We start from the raw sequence: 22019 nt of genomic DNA on the forward strand, positions 1-22019 counted from the left end.
GTTAAGTTTCATAAACGCTGCCTGGTCACGTCGAAACTACATCCAACCTGAAATAAATACGACGGAAATCGTCCAATAGAACCGCTGTACTAGAAAAAGTACGTACACCTTTTTGGACGCAAAGAAAAGCATTCACGCGGCACATTCCACTGCAAATATGTTCGAGTTTCAGTTTTGAGTTTAAGATTCTACGGATGCCCATAAGCTCATTTCCAATTGCCAATAGCATGAGGCGTAACGCACAAGTTATCTGTCAAATAGGCTGGTCGGTGGGAGATACGGTAGCTTATAAAACAAGGTTTCCACAATTTGGCGTCTGGTGACTTCAACAGACATTTGACCTCAATAAAATCTTGTAATGAACGTGTACCAACTACATACTAAATATGAGGTTCGTCCAACCTTACCTTCTTGAGTTATCGTATTTACAAGGTTTTCACAATTTGACCTCTAGTGACCCCAAATGGACTAGGGCCTCCACCAAAAACATTAGGAATCTTGAACTCAATGTAGTCCTCCTTCACACGAAATACGAGATTGTTCCAACCTACCCCTTCTTGAGTTATCGTGTTTACAAGGTTTCACAATTTTAAACTCTAGTGACCCCATATGACCTTTGACCTCCCCAAACAATAGGTTTCTTCTACTAATGTGGTACTCATATACACCAAATATTAGATTGGTCCAAGCTTCCCTTCTTGAGATATCGTGTTACAAGCGAGGCGTCACACACACACACTCTCTTCGCCTGCATGAATGCACATAGGTTACGATTATCATCGAAACCAAAAATAACAGTTTGTTGCAGGGGAACGGGTTGAAAATACGAAATACGTAATGTGTTTTAAAGGCATTCATAGATATGTTGTGTTGATATTCATTTCTATCCAATTAAAAATGTTAATTGAACATCGATATCACAACGGCTTGGTTGTGCGCAGGCAACCCCTAAGGGAACTTTGCAATTAGCAAAAATAGCCAAAAAAAAAAAAAAGAAAAAAAAAAGGAAACTTCTGTTGTATGAGGATTCAGCCTGGGGAAAAGGTCTGGGGTGGTCGTGTGCCCAACTGTGCTGCCCTCCGTCCCCCTCCCCACCCACCGCACCTGCGTCTTTTATTGAGTTTTCTATGATTTATGACAATCGTGTAGCCTACTGGTGTATTATCATCGTGTAATTATTTGTTCCAACGTGTACCATAATCATCATCATGTAGTTTCTATAAACATCTTGTACATTTAAATTATCATAGTATCATCCTTATGATCGTGTACTGTAACATTATCACCATTACCATGTATATTGGTATCATAATCTGGTAGGCCTATTTGATATAATATCAATGCGTCCTGTACAATCGTTTACGTTTGTATTACCGTCTTGTTCATAATTTTAAGTTATGTCATTTCATGCAGACAACATTGAAATGATTTTGTCCCGTGTTAAAAAATATAGCAATGACCTTTATAATCCACGGTTGCCGTTATCCTTCCTGAATTAGCTTTCCATGAACTAGTTACAACTCAATGCAGTAATTCCACGCAGGCCGACATCCGTCCATTGAAAACGAGAGTATCTCGCAATAATTATTGCGTGTGTAGTAATATCATAACGTCACTGTCTGTCATTGCAACGATCGCCCGCTTGTGTCGCTCACTACCATAAAGGACGAAACTAGTAAGACGAGGATCTTTTCGTGCGGTATGTATTTTAAATTTCACATTTCGCATGAGAAATTTCACATTTCTCAACGAGGCCACTGTTAACAGTAGAATGTGCACAACATTTTTTTTCAGTTTGACGTTTGCTAAGCCCTGCTTTATTTCAGTTTCAGTGCTCAGGGAATGCATACAGGTTTAACAAAGGATTAACATGGCGCCGATGGTTGGGTGATAGAAAAAATTCTTTGTTTAAAACTGCATCAGTGACTGATTCAGTCACCTATTCAACACGGGGCAGTATTACGTCAAAAGGAAATAACGGTGATTTAATTTGGCCAACGTTGGTTTCACGCTACTAACTTAGGGTTGGCAACTCCCTGCTTCTGTTACTGCTGTGCTATATATTATAACATGTCGAAGCTAGTTTACTCTCCACAGTGTCTTGGTATATTATGAAGCGAATCCATCCTCTTGGAGACTACCGTCCACCACTGAGTCAGCATGCCTAAGTTTGGGCGCAAGATCTGATTGTAGCTAGTGTTTATTATACGAGTTGGTAACCCGAAACACTGCTAGCTTCAACTCTATCGCAGAGAGTTCATATTTATTTTTACTGTAGCTAAGTTATATACGGAAAAATGAAGAGATCAATATGGGCCACCAACCAACTTACACTTACTGACACTGATGTTGAACGTTGGCACTTGTTTACGTGCAAAGCACTATGTACACCATGGTTTTCTGACATATATCTGTTGTGGTGTACCTATAACAATTACTGATCGAGTTCGTTGATTCTTAAAAATGAAGACTTGTGTCAAATGTATGGGGAAATTTAAGGTAGCTAAATCGTGTACGGCCGTATTGTAAAATTTATACTACTGTATGTAACACGTGACGCACTAGCCTGTCTGCGATATATCTAGACGGAATGAATGGCAAATGTCATACTTGACAGTTAATGGTTTCAAATCAAATCAAATGGAGTTAAACCCCTGGTCGACCTCGCGAGAGGTTCTACGGAGGATAATAAGTTTGTTTTTATAAAATAGACACTTTTTTTTTCTTGGAAAAATTGTCTATGTTCAGTCAGGGAATTGCTGGTAAATGAAGTCTTATATAATTACATTGTACAGATAGCCATAAACATACCCAAGGTCGGAGTCGAAGAGCCAATTAAGGGAGGGATTTCTAAAGGAGAGAAATTTCTAAGTACAGCCCCCCCAAACAAATATTTTTGTGAAAATTCGGGCAATATGCTGAGAATTTTTCGGGCACCTACTTGAAAGAAATATACTTTGCAATGTGTTTTTCAATGGTTAAACTTGTATAATTATTATCATTATTATTGTACCGACTTCCCAATAATTATAACCAATATGGAAGGGTAATAACACGGCAAATGATTGTTTGTGATTGGCATGCGATGTAATAACCGATTCATGCCTATATGATATGCACAATAAGATGTTGAACGCGCGAAAAATTTTGGTTATATTTTTCGGGCAAGTCGTTACAGCCCCCCCCCCCCAACCAAATTGGGCTCCTTCGCCTATGATGGTTGCTATTTTTTTCTAATCAATCGGTCATTGTCGCAATTGTTTGTTTTGTTCTTTATATATTAGTATACTTGGAGTCGGGGCCTTGACCCATTTAAGAAAGGATTTTTTAATGGAATGAGACTTTAAGTAGTAACAGTTGTGAATGCAGAAAGGTTTTGGGTTTTCAAGTGGGGAAGTGAATTGTTGCGAATTTGTATTTCAGTAGTTCTTCAATCAATGTGTCGTTCAGCTCGTTCTCGAGGTCGTTTTTGTATAACTTGGTGTTGAATTCTTCAAGTAGGGTGAATTTTGTTTTTGTTTTGTGTTTCCTGCACGGAGAACGTGTATGAGGCGCCATGTGTGACAAAATGATATACCAAATATATTGATTACAACTCCTCATATATATTAGTTATGCCGCAATATATATAACTTACTCGTGCACCTCATATATATAGGTTATGCATAATCTATTTTCATTATGCATAACATATATATCATAGTAAGTCATATCTTTTGCTATTATAATCGATATATATATAATATAGGTCCGTACGGCTTTAAGTATAATTTTGTCACACTCGTATAATTTTGTCACACTCGGCGAGCTCATATTATATATAGGTTATATACGAGCCTGCAGCACGCGAATGGGAGGTGCCATGTTAGACACTTGTGATACGTGGGCGGGGCGTATGCAAATACCAGCGCTGTATAGCATGAACAACAACAGTGTGTGCAAGTATTACAATTAGGCAACGTTGGTGCGTGCAGACGTACTATACCTATACTATACTACTAGGTGCGTGCATATATGTGCATGCCTGCACTTTCAAAGAAATGGATGTACCTGGTTTTGTCACCGCGTTTTCATCCATTTCTAACATATTTAGCGAAGCAATTTCGTTACATCATACTTCAGACGACCACAGAGCATTTATCCTTCAAGGGCGGGTTGACGCTGCCATCAATTTTGTTCAGGTTTCGCTGGATGTACTTTCCCGGCTCCAAGGACTTCGCTCAGGCACATAGGCGTACGGGACCATTACACTTGGGGGGGGGCAGAAACTTTTGTGCCCGAAAGTTCCCGTGACACTATCTAAGCGGAGCGCCACCAACGGTTGGCGCGTAGCGTACAAGAATTTTTTTGGCCAATAATGCCTCTCAGATTGCAGGAAATGGCCCTTCTGAGGCCTTGCAAGTTGCATCTAAACATTCTTTATTTTATAATCTCACGTTTAAGAAATTTACACTTCCCCAAACATTTGGTAAATTAGAAGAAGAAAAAATGGTATCATCACTTTGAAGGGGAAAAATAGGACAGTATATTTTTTAGGCTCCTATTTAGTTACCGTATTTATTATTTTAACACAGTACTCAGCTACCTCCAGAAAAAAAACATTCATTGTTTAACGAAACGTAGGCGGGATAATGTCGCTGTGTCGGGCGAGACTGCAATTTGTCTCACAAAAAGAAGTATAAAAAATAACAAAGAATACGATAAACCTGTACTTCTTGGCTTGTAGGCACTCCCCCCCCCCCCCCCACCATTCTTGAACAAGAATACGTTTCTTATATACACTCATGTCGGGGATGTCCTGGTATACAGTTCAGTGGCGTAGGAAGGTAATTTTGAGTGGGGGCTGAAGATTGATGGCCGGCCTGGGGGAGGGGTCTAAGGGGAGGGGGTGTGCCCCTCCCCTTTGGATTTTTTTGCATTTCCAGGTGGCCTCAGATGCAATTTGGTGCAATATAGCACACTTCAACATCCCACTCCATTTTGTAAATAATTTTGCATTTTCACCTGGCCTTAGATGCAATTTGGTGCTCCAAATGAGATTTTTTTTCTCATTTGGAAATGAAAAAGGGGTTTTGTTGACTTGCGGAGCGGGGGGGCTGCGGAATGATACTTCCGCCCCCCATATTTTTCACCGGGGGGGCTGGCGCCCCCAGCCCCCCCCCGGTTCCTATGCCCTTGATACAGTTGACTATAGTTAGATAATTTTTTGATAGTGCAAAAAGCGTGGTAGCCCAGATGAGCTGCGCTTACGGTGGTGTTACACGGAAATATTCGGGCAACATGATGCTAAATAAAGAAAATCATTAGGCCTATATTCATATTAATGTCACAAAACAAATAACATAAAACGCTCTCCACAGAATTGTCGGGCAAAAATTTGAAAAAGATTCGGTCAAGCTACTGCATATTTATATATACATATATAAATTTATTTTTCTCCTCTTAGGCTGCCCGAAGTTTTCAGGACTTTTGCCCGAATTTCTGTCCTCTGGAGAAAAAAAATTGGGGGGCAGTCTGCCCCCCCCCCCCGCCTCGTACGCCTATGCTCAGGCATACATTTGACAGATCCATTCAGAGATCCAGGAGATCAAACATCCAATGTTACTGGTTTACATCAGCTTCTCTTAGCTTTAGAAAATGTACGGGCACAAATATCGTCAGGTAGAGAGCACGAAGACAACGACGACGCTTACCGGTTCCAGTGTCCTCGAGAGAAACTTGAAAGTGCTGGTCGTATTGTATTGATGGATGGCAATTTATATAGCTAGGCCTATGCCTCAAACATGCATTTATTACCTGTTGGCCTGCCTTTCCCCAACCACTTGCATAACTTGTCTTGCGACGGGATCTGCCAACCTTTCTACCAGAGACGAAAAATCGTGTTCACTCAAATTAGACATGGCGATGACCTATAGGTGTAACTTTAGTTTTACTACTTAGGCTAGTAATAGTATTATATAATACAGTGTGTAAATGGCATATTCGTCCAGCTACTTTGCCGCGCTTTGCCGAATTTGCATACGCCCCGCCCACGTTTCACAAGTGTCTAACATGGCACCGCCCATTCGCGTGCTGCTCACGTGTCTATAACCTATATATATATATGAGCTCGCCGAGTGTGACAAAATTATACGAGTGTGACAAAATTATACGGAAAGCCGTACGGACCTATATTATATATATATCGATTATAGTTGCAAAATATATGACTTACTGTGATATATATGTTATTCATAATGTAAATAGGTTATGCATAACCAATATATATGAGGTTTGCGAGTAAGTTATATATATTGCGGCATAACTAATATATATGAGGAGTTATAATCAATATATTTGGTATATCATTGTGTCACACATGGCGCCTCATAAACGTGCGAAGTAGCAATACAGGAAGGGACTCTGAGTGCAAGTCGATAAGCTGTGGTGTGGATTCTGTTTCAATTTCTTTATTGGGGTTAGAGATGGTAAGCAGGGAGATGCGCCCGTTAACTGAGAAGCGGTTTTACTTTCATAGATTTTTCGTAGATACTTTCATAGTTTTACTTTCATAGATTCATAGATTTGGATAATGGTTTTCGGAGCCTGGCAGTTATATTTGTGTAAGAGGATTTGAATGGATTTAAGGTGGGACCAGCAGCGTCCTGCAGTTCTGTTACAATGTAGATTAAACGATAATTTGCTATCGAAAGTGGTACCGAGGAAGGTTGCATTAGGAGTAGCAGTGATTGAGGTGTTGAAAAAGATTAATTTTGGAAATATGGTTACGGTATTTTGAGATTTTAAAGGAGAAATTGACTAGGTTGGATTTTGAGGGATTTATTTTTATTCTCCACATTGATCAACATATAAATAACATGTATGCCATGTCCAACCAGAACAAAATAACATGTATACCTGCATGTCCAACCAAAACAGTCGAAAGTTCTACATTGCTTCAAAAGCATCTAAGCACCATTTTACCATATTTTTTTCAAGGGGGAGGGGCTCTTTTCAACTCCCATAGACGACATAACACCCAGTAGCCCCTCCTAGTATAAAAACGGTAGTTGCGCCCATGAACACACACACACACTGTACATAAATCTATATAATATATCTATATATCCGTCTATCCATCCATATAGACAGACATATAGAGAGTCAGACAGACATATATATAGACAGTTAGACAGATAGAAAGATCTAGACAGACAGAGAGAAGATAGATAGACAAATAGAGAAACAGATACAGACATAGATACAGACGGACGACAGATAGACAGAGACGGACGGACGGACTGATTGATTCTATCAGTTACATATTAGTTTACCCCAGCAGGGTATAAAATAGACAATGAACTTATCTTTCCAGGAGAGGCCAAAGAGGGCCTAATCTGTAGGGGTTGGAGAGGCACAATCTTCGAAGGAATCAAAGGGATCCTTGCCCATTTTGCACCACAAATTCCAGTACTTGATCTGTTTTTCCAACAACAGGGCACCTCTTATTTACAATTTATTCAAAAGAAGTGCTGTTTTACCCCAAAAAAAAGAAAGAAAAAATAAGGAAAACACTTTTTTACCAGATAGTAGTACTTTGTATTTTTGAAAACTGACACGTTTAAATCGAACCCCTTAAATAAAGGGGGCCGCAGACCTGCAACCCGTGCCTTTGGGCTCCGACGCCCCCTTTACCTTTCAGAGTATCATATCTGGCGAGCCTTTCTTTGTTACAGATCATAGATTGAACTAGCTATACACCTACACCATGTAATGTTTAACAACCACCTTACGTTGAGCGTCATAATATTACGTTATTACTTGCACTGTAACCCAATCGAGAAGATGAGATATCCATCATATCCATATACGATTCTGTTCACTATAGGCGTATACGAGTTTGTTATGGATGAGCGCATGTATTCAGTAAATCGTTTCTCGACCTTTTGGGATAGAGTGGTTTGTCTCACAAAAGTAAACTTGCCTATTTACCTACATGTATGCAAAAGTAAATATCGTAAAAAAATCGTATTGACAAAGTACGGTCACGCGCAGCGTTTTATTGCAGTTTTTGTGAAGAGTTATGATGACACTATGCCAATAAACAAAATGGCGACCAGTTTCCCATATGGCTATAATAAAAAATAATCAAAAAATTGAAATAATTGTTAAGGAAGAGGAGAGTTATGTAAACAAGTTTGAATGCCGTATCTTCTTGTGAATAGCATATAAGCCGAATTTCAAGTCCACCGGATATTGGGTGTGGAAAAACCCAAATCAAGCTCTTGAAATTTTGCAGTGAAACACAACATTGTATTAGATACACAAACGGAGCTATTTTAAAAATTATGTCTAGGTTGGAAACTTACATTTATTGGCTCATGCAATGTAGTGTACTATATAGAAGAATCCTGTTCTACTTATGACTTGAAACAGGCTATGTTGTGTTGGCTATAGCAAGTTGCAACCAAAACTTGTACTCTTTAGAAGAGGGGGTTAACTACATAAAAGGTAAACTCTATTTCAATAAAATAGCTGGAAATAATTTGACGGGATGTTGTATTGGAACTAAAAAATACAAAGCAATGCAAAATTATTATGTTGCCATGACAACCCAGCAACAACCCTGGAGTTCAGCTAGGGCTGAATCATATTGGAGGCTGACAGAGGGCGCGAAACAGAACGTCTGAATCGGTTCGAAAATCAAATTAGTTGTGTCGAACCTGTCAACATGTCTAAATACGGTGTCAGCTTTCTTTCATGTACAAGCTGTCAAAATCATCAGTTGGTTATGGCTGCTCACGTATAGTGTACTGTATTCATTACCTGCCCTATATTTGGAATCTTAAGTATTCTCGTGATTAAAACAACACCTTTTTCAATTGTAAGGACTCTTGAGGTTGAGAGTGGAAGGATCAGTTAAGGTTCCGTGCCCTGGGCTCCATTCTGGTTCTCTTTTCTGTGATTCATAGCTTGGGTTAGATTATGTTGTATTTTAAAGGAAGGTGTCATTTTGACCAAAACTATAGACTTAATGATAATAGTTGTGTGGAAAAGTAACTAGATATATACTACTCTCCTAAAAATAAGTTGTGACGTTGCCGCATTCCAAAGCTCAGTACAGTATTTGTGTGTGTATGTGTGTGTATGTGTTTGGAGGTATGTCGTTCAGCGGAAAACATTTTCTTTTAGTCGCTGTTACTGGTTAACACAAAAAAGCAGCCGCTTTTAACCTAAAACAAAGTTCTAACACATGCTGCTGCTTAAAAGCAAAAAACAGTATTGCTTCCCATTTATATACCATGCCATTATAATTAGGCGACGAGGGAAATGGATGCAGCATGTTCATGAGTTAAATGCGGAATTTTCTCATTATAAATGTGATATCATGATAACCGTTTGTACTATAAGTTCGTTTCAGATGGTGCTATAACCCCAATCGTAACAGATTCTTTGTTATTGCACTCACTATCTGCCTGATAACGATAAAAAAAGGTAATTTTTTTTTGCCAGTTTGTAGAATGGAAAGCCAAGATGACTTTTAAAGTGAGACAGCACATTCACCTGTTGCGGTGTGGTCGTTACTAGAAATCGCGGTATAGGCCTCTCTGTTGCCTGTATACAACCATGATGTACTGAACTACTGGTACATGCATTGCCCTATATACCCCGTTTCCATGGAAGTTGCATGTCACAATATGTCTGCTATAGTTTAGTTTAGTAGTTAAGTAGAAAAAAACGGGTCAGGAGGGACACTCAAGTCCCCATCAAGGACCCTATAGGAGAGGGGGGGGGGAATGAAGACACAAACACTCAGACCCGATTACTATGCTTAAAGTGCTTGTCCAAACTCCAAAGCATTCTTAAACCCATTCATAGAACTTGCAAGTACTACTTTCTCAGGCAAACCGTTCTACTCATTCACAAGCCTATTACAAAAAAACGTTATGCCGAATATTAATCCTACTCTATGACTTTTGGAGTTTAAGACAATGACCCTTGGTACAACTAGTATTAGCAAACATGAAAAAGTCAGTGACGGATAAATTGTCAAAACCATACACAATCTTGAAAACCTGAATCATCACCACGTAATCCTTAGCTCCAGTGTGGTGAGATTCAACAGTTGTAACCGCCTATAATAAGGAACACTCTTTAAGGAACTAATAGTAGCCCTCCTCTGGACCTTTTCGAGTACTTCCTTATCCTTAGCAAAATATGGGTTCCAAGGCTGCACAGCATACTCCAGATGAGGCCTAACCAACTGCTTATCAAGCCTATAACTATTATGTCCTCTTTGAGAAAACTGAAGTTCCTCTTGATCATACCTAAAACCTTACCACTTTTAGCAGCTTCAAGACAATGTTTAGAAGGTTGCAGAGATGAGTTAATGTACAGTAGATACCTAGGTCCCTTTCAACAAAGACCTCCTGTAACTCCACACCATTAAGCTTGTAGATATACTTTTGGTTACTACCAATATGCATCACCTTGCATTTGTCAATATTAAAAAGCAACCTTATCCAAATCCCTTTGAAATTTCTCAGAATCGCTTTTGGAAGAGACCTCAGAATACAATTTGGTGTCATCAGCGACCTTTTAAGCTGTACACAAAATATCTCCGTCAATGTCATTTACATAGGCAACAAACAACAAGGGACCCAAAAGAGACACCTGTGGAACCCCACTAGTATAGTCCTGCCAAGAAAAAGCACAGCCGCCCTCTGTTAACTTTCCTATTACCAAGCCAATTCTCGATCCAGGACAGTGAATTCCCTATGACACCCATACACTTCAGCCTGAGTGAAAGACGCTGGTGGGGAACTTCATCAAAGGCCTTCTGGAAATCCAGGAACACAACATCAGATACAGACTTCTGCCTATTTAGTGAGCTTGTTACATCTTCCATAAACCCAAGATTATTAGTGAGACAAGACCTTTTTTGACAAAAGCCATTTTGAGACTCTCTGATCAAAGACTGACTGCTGAAGTGACTGATCATAGACTTTTTAACAATAGACTCCATGACCTTACAAACAACACTAGTGAGACTAACGGGCCTATAATTACAGTGCTTGGACTAATCACTCTTCTTGAAAATCGGGGAAATATTAGCACATCTCCAGTCCTTAGGAACAAAACCTCCATTCATAAATTTACTAAAAACCAATGAGAGTGGAACGCAGAAAATGGTGTGCAAAAGCTCTTCAACAAATACGGATGGATTGCATCAGGTCCAGAAGCTTTAGAAACATTTAGACAAAGCAACTCCTTTAAGACAACCTCATCCGAAAATAAGACCGTATCCAGTTTAGGACTATCACTTCCCCCTGAAAATCTGGAATACTACTCCTATCATCCCTTGTAAAAACCGACACAAAATAGTTGTTCAAAAGATCTGCAAGATCCTGGCTATCAGTTACTATATTAGGTGGTGCCCTAAGAGAAACAATTGCATCTCTAACTTTCTGCTCTGACCTGACACCGAATTAATCCTCCTAAACAACTTCCACATTTTACGTTTTTGCTTAATTGCACATCTAACTTTCTTATCCATCCAGGAAATTATCAGCTAAACAAATCCAAGATTGAGAAGCACTCATATCTCTAAACAAATTAGTCCAATCTTGCCTTTGTATCTGATCTCGAAAAAGTAGGGACTTTTTCCTTGCTAACAGAATTTACGACCTTGCAAACAACATCAAAAGCTAGTATATCATGATCGCCAGTTCCTAGTTTTCCTAGACCCGTAAAATCAACAACATTGCTTGGATCAGAACTCAAAACAAGATCCAGGATGTTACACCCCCCCCCTCTAGTAGGGAAAGTAACATGCTAATGTAAAACACAATCTTGCACAACATCTAGAAATGACAGGAAATTAAAGTCTCCCATTATTACAACATCACCCTTAGCAGCCTTTCTAATTGAATCAAACAGCAAGACTTCGTTATCATCGCTGCTGTTAGGAGAACGTTAAACAACACCAATATTTATAACAGTGTAGACATCGGTTCAGCTATTATAATAAATCGTTACTATTTGATTGGTTATTTAACACCTTTTTCTCCACCTGTATAGTTTCTCTCTGCATTACGGTTCACATGCAAGAAGCAAACTTACTGAAACACACTAATTGTTAGTTTTTCAATATAAACAATATGTACGGCAAAACATCTACAATCCGTATTCACTACGAACTATATATACTGTACGTGCACGATAAAATTTACTACCTGCATCTTTGTACATGATAATACGTAAACAAGTTTTTAAATTAAAGCAACATTCCAGTCAAATAGACGTATTTCCTCGTTTAGGCTTGCAAGAGTCACACGGTTGTTGTGTTAAATCAATTTGCATGTCAGTTGTCGGAAAAAGAAACCGTATGGGAGTCTCGAAGGAAGCGGGAAGCTGAAAGAAAGGGGATTTACCCACTCTGTAAATAAATAAATAAATAAGTAAACGTTTAACCGCGAAAACGTTCATATTGTATCAATGGGATGGGATCATTCATTTATTTATTTGTTTTATCGCCAATTGTGTACAATGAGAAAGGAAGTCTCCTATAAAGTCTCAAAAAGACTTAACAAGGAACAATCAACGTTTCCTGCTTCTGTGTTTTGTGCACAAGTACGGAAGGACACTGAAACGGTTTACAAATCCAGAGTTAGAACTGTGGTATTACTGGTTTATTTGTACACAAGTATATATATACTAACAGTATGTTTCATATTCAAGTTTCGGCCTGCCGACCTAGGCCATTTACCCAGTGTACTGATAAGTATAGGTTATCCGCCTATTACAGTATCCCTCCGTAGCGAGGTGTAGAACGAATACAGCCTTTCTCAGCTTTGGATTCATTTACAACAAAATAGATTTTTAGCACAAAGAAATTTCAATGCTGATTAGAACCCGCAATTTAATGACTTTGCTCGTCCAACATCATTTCCTTTTGACAGCCGGTGAGTCAGTAGTAACAGTTGCTATCCCTTCTGGCCGAGGGCCGCTACCGGAACCTTCAATACACCAGCAGTCACATGTGCAGGGCAATAAAACTAAAGGGTCGTTGAAGTATGACGTCATCTCATTAGTGTTTTTTTTTAATAAGTATGTAGTATATTGGTACTCGTAACTTTTCCGAAAAAGAAACCCACCCCGGTAATCTGGAAACGTCACTCGGGTAAGACATGAATGTATCAAATTCTGAGAAAATAATATGTCTTTCCTCATTTCTTTAGGTGTTTTCAAAAGGAAAACGCTGACCAAATCTTAGATATGGATCAATACAAGGCAGTCGACCATACCACAGTGGTCATGCAGCAACCGGTTGCTAGTAACACAACTGTTGTGGTAAGTATGAACACGTTACCAATGAAGATATCTACAACCGTAGTCGTTCAGGGTATAGTTTTTAATCACCCCAACCCACCCTCTCCAATTCCCTCTAGAATGAACTGTGTATTAATTAATCATTAAAGCCGGGTGACAATTATATCAATTATATGATCTATTCTGCCTTTCCTTCTTCATGCATGGCGCTGTTATTTGTACTTGCCATTACTCCAACGCCTATATTAGGTCCAACTGACATCCCAATAATTTTGACATGCTATACTCGACATGCTACTCAAGCAAAATCAATCAATCAATCAATCAGAAAACATTTATATAGCGCCAAAATCAACAAAAGTTGTTCAAAGGCGCTCAAAAGTGGTCAAGTCTTTCTGAACGGTGCTGCTGGAATAATGATTGGCCGATCAATACGTTGGAATCTTTGAAATTACGTTCCTAAGTGTCGCTACGCAGACTAAAATGTTGTACACATGACATGTGACTCCCTAGCGCCATTTCCCGGTACTGTGACTCTAGCAAGGTTAACTTTCATAATATACTTCCGAGCCAGCCCAAACCAGAAGTCATCTAACGTCGAGTTGTGACGGCTATTAACTACTGGTCGGTACACATACGAGACCGAAGTTGATCGACTCGTGTGTTTATCATTATTTAGAAGCAAGTGTGATTTCGGAGTCAACAGTATATGATACAAGAGCTTCAATGAAATGCAAAGTACCAATGTAGCCTACCAAGTTAATTCCATGACATTATTTTCCATGTAAATACAGTGTTTCTAGTTTGAAAGGAGGGTTCTCCCATGTGGTTTTCACCCCTTCTCACGCCTTCTCTATTTACTACATAACATCTATAGTGAGGGAGGTCAGTACCATTACGGTATGCTAGCTGTACAAAAGAACTTCATGTAATCAGTTGCACGGTTATGATACTATAACACGGTAAAATAAACATTTCTTTTCAGGAAACCGTTCTAAAATGCAACATTGCCGTTTATGTTGTTTTTGTTGCAGATAAATACCGCACCGAATCCAATGATGCCTCGTGGCGTCCCTCGAGATTGGACAACAGGACTGTGTGGGTGCTTTGAGGACGTGGGAGTGTGTAAGTTTTAAGAATGAGAAGTATACAGGTTTTAACATAACTCAATAAATCTGTTTTGCTAACAAAATGTATCATGTTGCCAAGTATTTGAGTGTATAATGATTAATCAAACTTATAAAAATTGTTAACTCTCCCGAGCTTCCGAGTCAGTTTTTCTGTTTCTGGATTTTTTTATGTGCACAACTAACTGGAAAAGTAAACCCAACACCATCTTTAGCTAATTTCTGAATATATTGCTTTATTAATTATTGTTAGGATATTTATTTTTATTTTTTGTAATTTTAAGGATGCAATATTTTTAGGCTGTAATATTTTTGAACTGTAATAATTTTAAGTTGTAATATTTTTTGCGATTTTGTGAAGTTCTTTGAGATCATTCTTTGATGTAAAGCGCTTTAAAAGAATAAATTATTATTATTATTATTATTAATAATACTGTGAGCGAATGTGAATAAAGTGCCAATTGGTGTGAAACATATTTTCAAGGTGGAATGTCTTGACACTGTGAGGTCATCTTTAGTACCTTTAGGCAGGGAGTTGTTATGGAACTCCCTGCTTTAGGCTATATGAGATTTCATCACTTTACTACCCTGTCTCTGTTACAGAAAATAAAAACCAATAAAAAATGGTATAAGCTTGCTCGATGATGTCATATTTGACATTCTTCGTTTGGTGTGTTGTGATGGAACATTGGTACTGATATGTCTCAAGCGGAATAATAATTATCTTAGCTGACTGTTGGAGAGGGGAGAGAAGGGGTCGTCGGGTTCCTCACAAGTTCATCTCTATAGACCAATGATGATGATGACTGAGCTTGTTATCCGTTTCAGATCGTGAAATATAGCATACAAATGGTTCATATACAGTATGTGTACAGGGGTTATACCTATACCGTAATATATATGCATGGAGGTAGGGTAATACTTCCATGATATATGTATTGTCGGTATGTTTTAGTTTTCATACTAGTCTTTGAGAAGCTGCAGTGCATATTCAGTTAGTTGCATTTACTAAATTGTATGAAATTTAATTACGATTGAGTCATTTGTCTTCAAACTGTTGACTAGTAACATGCAAGCTATCAGTTTGTCAGACTTAGGGACATTACATCTGGTTGCACTACACAACTTTATGGATGATAATCAAACCATAAATCGTATTGCAACCAAAGCAACAAATAAAAAGTATGTTTATGATTGTTCCACCTAACACTCATCAAATGTCCTATCCAAGTATACAACATATTTCGGCATGGAAACCGCGAGACATTTCTTTATGTTTAGTATTATTGTTTGTGGTAATCGATTCTCATACAGACTAATATAGACTTGTCTCTAAAGTCGTTGACTGATCTTTGGCGCCATGCACACTTCCTTTGATCTTACAGGTCTCTGCGAGGTATTCGTTCCTTGCCATGTGTGTGTGGTCTCATCTGATATGGGAGAAGGGGGATGCATGCCCTGCTGTGTCCCTCTACCATGGATGGTGATGAGAAGCCACGCCAGAGGAAAGCACAACATTCAGGTAAATATTTACATGACACACTTGCCTCCTTCAGTTTGGAAGTTAGAATATAACTTTGATTAAATTTTGAATATTCATTCCTCTGACATGTTAAATAAATACGAAAGGTTATGTGAGAAGGTATTGTTTTATATAGAAGAAAAATGTCTATACCCTGTAATGTATTTGTTTTGTCATGAAATATTTCTAAGTTAGAAGATGAAATTTCCTTTTTCAGTCGGTAGCTAGAACTTACTGAATTTTAGATGGACATGTAGACTGAATGTCGTTATGTAGACAGAGTTCTTAGTTTGTTTTCGTTTCAGTTAACCTCTGTTAAAGTTTCTGTAGCATGTGCTGTTAGGTTTACAGTAAGAACTGAGGATATGTGTAATCCCAGCAACTGGATTTGGATTGGAATGACACATATTCTTAGTTCTCACTGTAATCGTAATAGCACATGCTACCAATTTATAGCACGATCCAGGTTTTACTTTGCTACCGAAACTTTACGATTTACAGTAGTAACTATGTGTGTCGGGTGTATAGACTTTGCAGTCTGCATCATGAAACATTGTTTTAGTATTACTTTCGTGTTCTAGAGGACTGACCAAAATGTAATGCAGAGCTCATATTTCCTCCTGTACTAATTGATACATCCCTATGTTCGTTTACATCCTATCAAAAAAAAAATAAAAAAAATAACGATCTGTAAGTAGAAATGTACAATATGATATCATTGTAATTGAATTTGCCATATTTATTTACATCTTGCAGGGCTCCCTTTTGAATGATTGCTGCGTGTCAACATTTTGCGCACCCTGTTCCCACTGTCAAATAGCCCGTGAGATTAAGATGATCAAGAAAGGGCAGGCCCAACCATAACTGTCTTAAAACTTGACCAACTCATCGCTTTTCTAAATATTCGCATCTCTGCATGTTGCAGAATTTTGATTCTTTTTTCCTCTTTCATCTCTATCAGTAGACAAATCCTTTTAAATTTTTGTATTTGGTTAAACTGTTTACCGTATGTTTAATATAGGTATATTCTTTTCTATTATGCACAATCGACTCGGTGGACTTGGCGTTCAGTTCTTAACAAATTTCATAGCTATGCGAATATTTATCGTTGGTAGATACCGACAGTGCTTTAAATGATATAACCTTTGTTTTCTGACCCAACCCTCTCGTATACTATTCTATGAATATATGACATGATACTGTTTACCTGCCCAATTGGTATTAATACCGAGATTATTTTACAAATAGCTTGCAATGAACAAAATCAATGTTAACAGACATTTACAAATATCAGCAAAAAGTATATTACTCAATGCCATCTGAATAACGAACCCAAACGAACTTTTGCTGTTGTTATACGAATAATAAACAAAAATGATTCATTGACGTTGAAGCTAAACAGATATTCATCGATATAGCAAAATCTACTAGTTATCTTTTGCCATACATAGGCTCATAAATTTGAGGCCAATGTATATATGTGCAAATTACAACTATAACGAGTAACTAATCCTGTTGATCACCTACATGACACATCATACAAAAGTTCTATATTGTACGTGATCCTTATGCTACTCTCAAACTGATTTCACCCTGAAAAGGCTGGACCATAAATGTATTGCAAATATCCAGTATATATTCCTTAACAGACATTGTACAACGGGAAAGCGTACCAACGAGTCAGACTCATTTTGTCTATAAGTTGTAAGCTATTCATTTTTCTCACAGCAGTATGAATGGGGAAAAAAGTTACAAACATATACCTACCGAGCCTTTACAAGTTTCATCAAAGTGCCAATAAATATTTGGTGACTGTTCAAAGGTGTTGCATTACGATTGATGGGAACAAGACCCTGCTGGATATTCTTGAACTTTGATCGCCCATCGTTGCGATCCAGTGTCATATAATATGAATCACGCATGCATGTATGCCTATATATTAACATAATAAAACCTACACAGAGATGCTTCAGTACCTTATATAAAGATCTGAGGTGACTGCGGAGTGTTGTTACTAAACTATTTTCATGGATATAGAGTTGTGTATTTTCTTTTCACGATGCAGGCTTTTGATGACAAAATCTAAGATTTAAAAAGATCTTATAATGTTTGGAAATATAGCTAATACCGAGATAGATTCAGCATCGCAAAAAGAACATACCGAATCGCAGGCTGGTTTGTCTTAGATTGAAAGAAACTATTGTGTATATTTAAAATCAAATATCGATTAATTCATGACAATCAGATTTAAGTTCTTCTTAACTTATCAGCCTCAGATACAACAACAGTGTAACCTACTCTCTAGGACCTATAGAGTGCGTGTTAGTCTAGTTCGATTGATCTGTTCATTGTATCAGTTTATTTCTGAATCACCATGGTTGACCCGATCTTTACATGTTACAAACAAGCTTGACGATAGGCTATTTCAATTTCATCCACATTTTACTTTTTACCCTGGTTATAGTTTCCTTCAATAAATATCCCGTAGATCCTAACCCGACGTTAAGCTGCAAATGCAATTATGATATAGGAGGCTGGAGCTCGATTCACAAAACAACTCATAGGCTAATTAATTTGTTTCACCCCATGTACTACATTTTTTTTATTGATTATATTTCTTTATACTCTGTAGTAATTAATGCAGCTGTCTTGAATACTTTTTGTCACATTTTAATCTCAACATGCTGAATTTTTCGAGGCTGTTAAAATTAAACTATATGCAAAATTACATTTTTCTTCAATAGTTTTATTCAAATGACTGCCTCTTCTCTTATCGTATTTTAATATCGTGTCATGTACGTGCCCGAGAGCAAGTTCCTCGTATCCCTCGGACGAAGCATTACATAATTGTGTAAATCTATACAATAACAAAAACAAAGAATTTTCTAATTGGTACACCGTATATGAAAGCGTAAGTTAGCCAATGCGGCCTCCAGGGGGGGGGGGGGGTGAGGGGGGTACAGTTCTCGACCGATACCCACCAATATTGGAATTAAAACGACATCCTGTCAGAGAGAGTGCCATACCTGGGCGACTAGAGGTGCTATCTTACGAAAAAATATATATTTCTCTCTAGCCTACATGAACGGGTTCAATTTGGGTTGAAATTCTATTACTACAACGGAAGGCCCTGCTGCTGCGCACGTGGTGGTACAATACTTGTTTACAACCTCTTGAACTCTATTTGCCACACTAGCATTATTCAAGGCCTTCGTTTTGTGCCATTTAAGACCTTTCTGAAGTCACAGAGCTTATAGCAGAAAATAAAATGTCACTTCTACAGGAGGGGTGCCATGAGCAAGGCTACGCCCCTATTACCAACCTCACCTTCATTAAAAACAACAATAACAGCGAAATATGGTCATGATATTAGGTATTCTATAGACCAGGGGTTCCCTAAATGGGGTGCATGAACCACCAGGGGTGCGTGAGTCCATCCCAGGGGGTTCGTGAGACGTTTCTGAAAGTCAAAACTAGAGTAATTTTTGTTGAACTAAAATCTGATATATCACTTAATTTAGTAATGTACAAAAGTCGTACCTATTGACAAACTCTTTTCGCGTTGCCATAGTAGCACCGTACCGAAGCATTGCTATGCGTATTATAGTATAATAATGACTCAGATCGTGTCTCGAAAAGTTGGGGGTTCGTGGACAACTCTGACATCCACAGTTCGTTGGGGGATAAAGTTAGGGAAACCCTGCTATAGACCATAAAGTATCCCAGATGTGTTCGCTCGATCCAATAATCGAATCCCCCCAGCCAGCCTATCCACAAAGGTCTGTTACCTGGTTGAAGCAGCAAAATATGTTAGAGATATCAAAAGATCCAACGAACATGTCAACTGATTCTTCTTGTAATGCATCTCATAGAGAACATGTTGCTTCACTGAGTCACATGATCATCTAATGTCCTCAACATTTGATATAGGTTCGCGGCCGTATGGCAAGCCGTTTTACTTATTATTCGATATTTGATGATATCAACAATTATTTGATGAGGTCAGCAGTTATCTAATTATATCACCAATTAGTTGCTGATGTCATCAAATATTTTGGTGATATCATTATATCAATAACTGATATCATCAATGAATTTGCTGATAGCAAATATTTGTTGATATCAGCAAATATTTGCTGATGAATTGTTGATATCAACAAATCATTTAATGATATCAACAATTATTTTCTGACATCAGCAATTAATTGTTGATATCAGAAATTATTTGCTGATATTAATATTTCCACCATCACTAATTCATAAAATTGCTGATATCGACAAATCAATTAATGATATCAGAAGTTTATATAAAGATATCAGCAAATGAACCGTACATTGTTGATACCACCAATTCATTTGCTGATATCACAAAATCGTTTCATCATCCATCTTGCAATTGGTACGATGCAGTGTCACTCCAGGGAGTTGTTATGGAAACATAACAACTCCTTGGTCACACAAATGAGTAGGCTAGTCTAGCCGATGTAGCTTACGTTTTGTATCATATATTCGTACATAGGTACTGTCTAGTGCAGGGTTGTCCAACCTACGGCCCGCGGGCCACAGTCCGGCCCGCCGCAGGGTTGCGTCCGGCCCGCCAGAGATGCTCTACGGTGCGAAATTTTAGTGAGCAGATTTATTGATAACAATTTGAAGCTATATAATCAATCATTCGAACCTTCTGGGTCCATAAAACTGCATACAGGTCAGTTTGTGTGACACTCTCTTAGCGAAGGGGGTGGGGGCGGCTGAACTTTATTCATCTGTTTTATCAGGAAGGAAAATAAATCAGTGCGCTCCGTGCGCAGTGCTCACATTTTGTTGCCTTGGGCTTCGGGCAAAAAAATCGAAAAGTCGAGCGTAGGGTTCTTACGGCCCCCTCCTTCATCATAATCATTCCATGTGGCCCTCCTCTGCAAAAGGTTGGACAACCCTGGTCTAGTGTCTACTCTATTACAGTAGTATGCTATAGTACTAGACTAAGCAGAGAGTTTTTATGGAAGCCACTACTTCAGATGCAGCGGGTTTTTGTGGATGGGGCTTAGTTGATGGCGCTCGTTTACAATTCCCTTTTTGTAGAAGTTGGTTCACTACGCTTGAATTACTGATATCAGCATATGAATTGTTGATATCAGCAATGCCAATATATCGCCAATTCAATTGCTGATATCAGCAAATCGTTTAATGATATCAGCAAATCATTTGATGATATCAGCAATTTGATATCTAATATCACCTATTACTTAGTGATATGTTGGAATTGGTGATATCAGCAAATGAATTGATGATATCAGCAAATGAATTGTTGATACCAGCAATTATTTGATGATATCATCAAATGATTTGATGATAACAGCAATTAATTGGTGATATCATTAAATAATTTCTGATATCAGCAAATGATTGTTGATATCATCAAATATCGAATAAAAAGTAAAAGGGCTTGCCAAACTTTCCTGAAGTAGGCCTACTGCACATGTGCACTGATTGAGACACGCCTCCTTTATGGTAATTACCCACAACCATCCTGGGGAAAAAAATCAAGCGGCCGGATGAGCCTTGTGACACTATTGATAGGCCTTTAAGTGCTTAGTGAGTTTGGGCTTCTGGTTGACTACTTTGGTAGGCTACTTAAAACCCACTTTTTAATGCGAGTTATTAGCTATTTAACCAACAATTGTTATTTCTAAGTCTAACTTGTGGTCACGTGTACCTCATCGTATGGGGGGGGGGAGGGGATGACCAACCAACTTGTGACCCGCCTGGCAATTGCACTCACTTTGGACTCGACTGCGCTCCTTGAACTTAACAATGTGACAGGCAAGAGCAGGCTGCATAACAAGGTATGCGGAGGGCGTCACGGCGCTACCTATTCAATACGTTCACTACATCCTTTATTGCTATAGAGAAACGGTTTTTTAATACAAAGTGGCTATTTTACAACCATGAGTTACAATAATTTCCGGTTACGCATGCGCAGTTGCTTTAACGTGTCTATTTTTACAACCAGGAGTAACAATAATTTCCGGTTACGCATGCGCAGTTGCTTTATTTTACTG

The 22019-nt window shown here is 38.4% G+C and overlaps 2 protein-coding genes and 1 long non-coding RNA gene across 3 annotated transcripts in view; 2 read left to right on the forward strand and 1 right to left on the reverse strand.

Moving 5' to 3' along the window:
* The window catches only part of LOC139966931 (tyrosine-protein kinase Fer-like), a 323597-nt gene that overhangs the window by 211409 nt on the left and 90169 nt on the right, over positions 1–22019 (forward strand). The window lies entirely within an intron of this gene.
* LOC139966924 (cornifelin homolog B-like) lies at positions 1522–18688 on the forward strand. Its single transcript, XM_071970412.1, has 5 exons — positions 1522–1699; positions 13221–13332; positions 14346–14436; positions 15824–15960; positions 16717–18688. Exons 2-5 carry the CDS (start codon positions 13258–13260, stop codon positions 16822–16824), a joined length of 411 nt encoding a protein of 136 aa, XP_071826513.1. The 5' UTR covers positions 1522–1699; positions 13221–13257; the 3' UTR covers positions 16825–18688.
* Positions 16972–19956, reverse strand: LOC139966925 (uncharacterized). Its single transcript, XR_011792794.1, has 2 exons — positions 17728–19956; positions 16972–17483 (listed from the first exon to the last, which is right to left on the reverse strand). It is a non-coding gene; the product is annotated as an uncharacterized lncRNA (long non-coding RNA).

Source organism: Apostichopus japonicus, chromosome 4 (genome assembly GCF_037975245.1).
Source record: "Apostichopus japonicus isolate 1M-3 chromosome 4, ASM3797524v1, whole genome shotgun sequence".
Lineage (NCBI taxonomy): Eukaryota > Metazoa > Echinodermata > Holothuroidea > Aspidochirotida > Stichopodidae > Apostichopus > Apostichopus japonicus.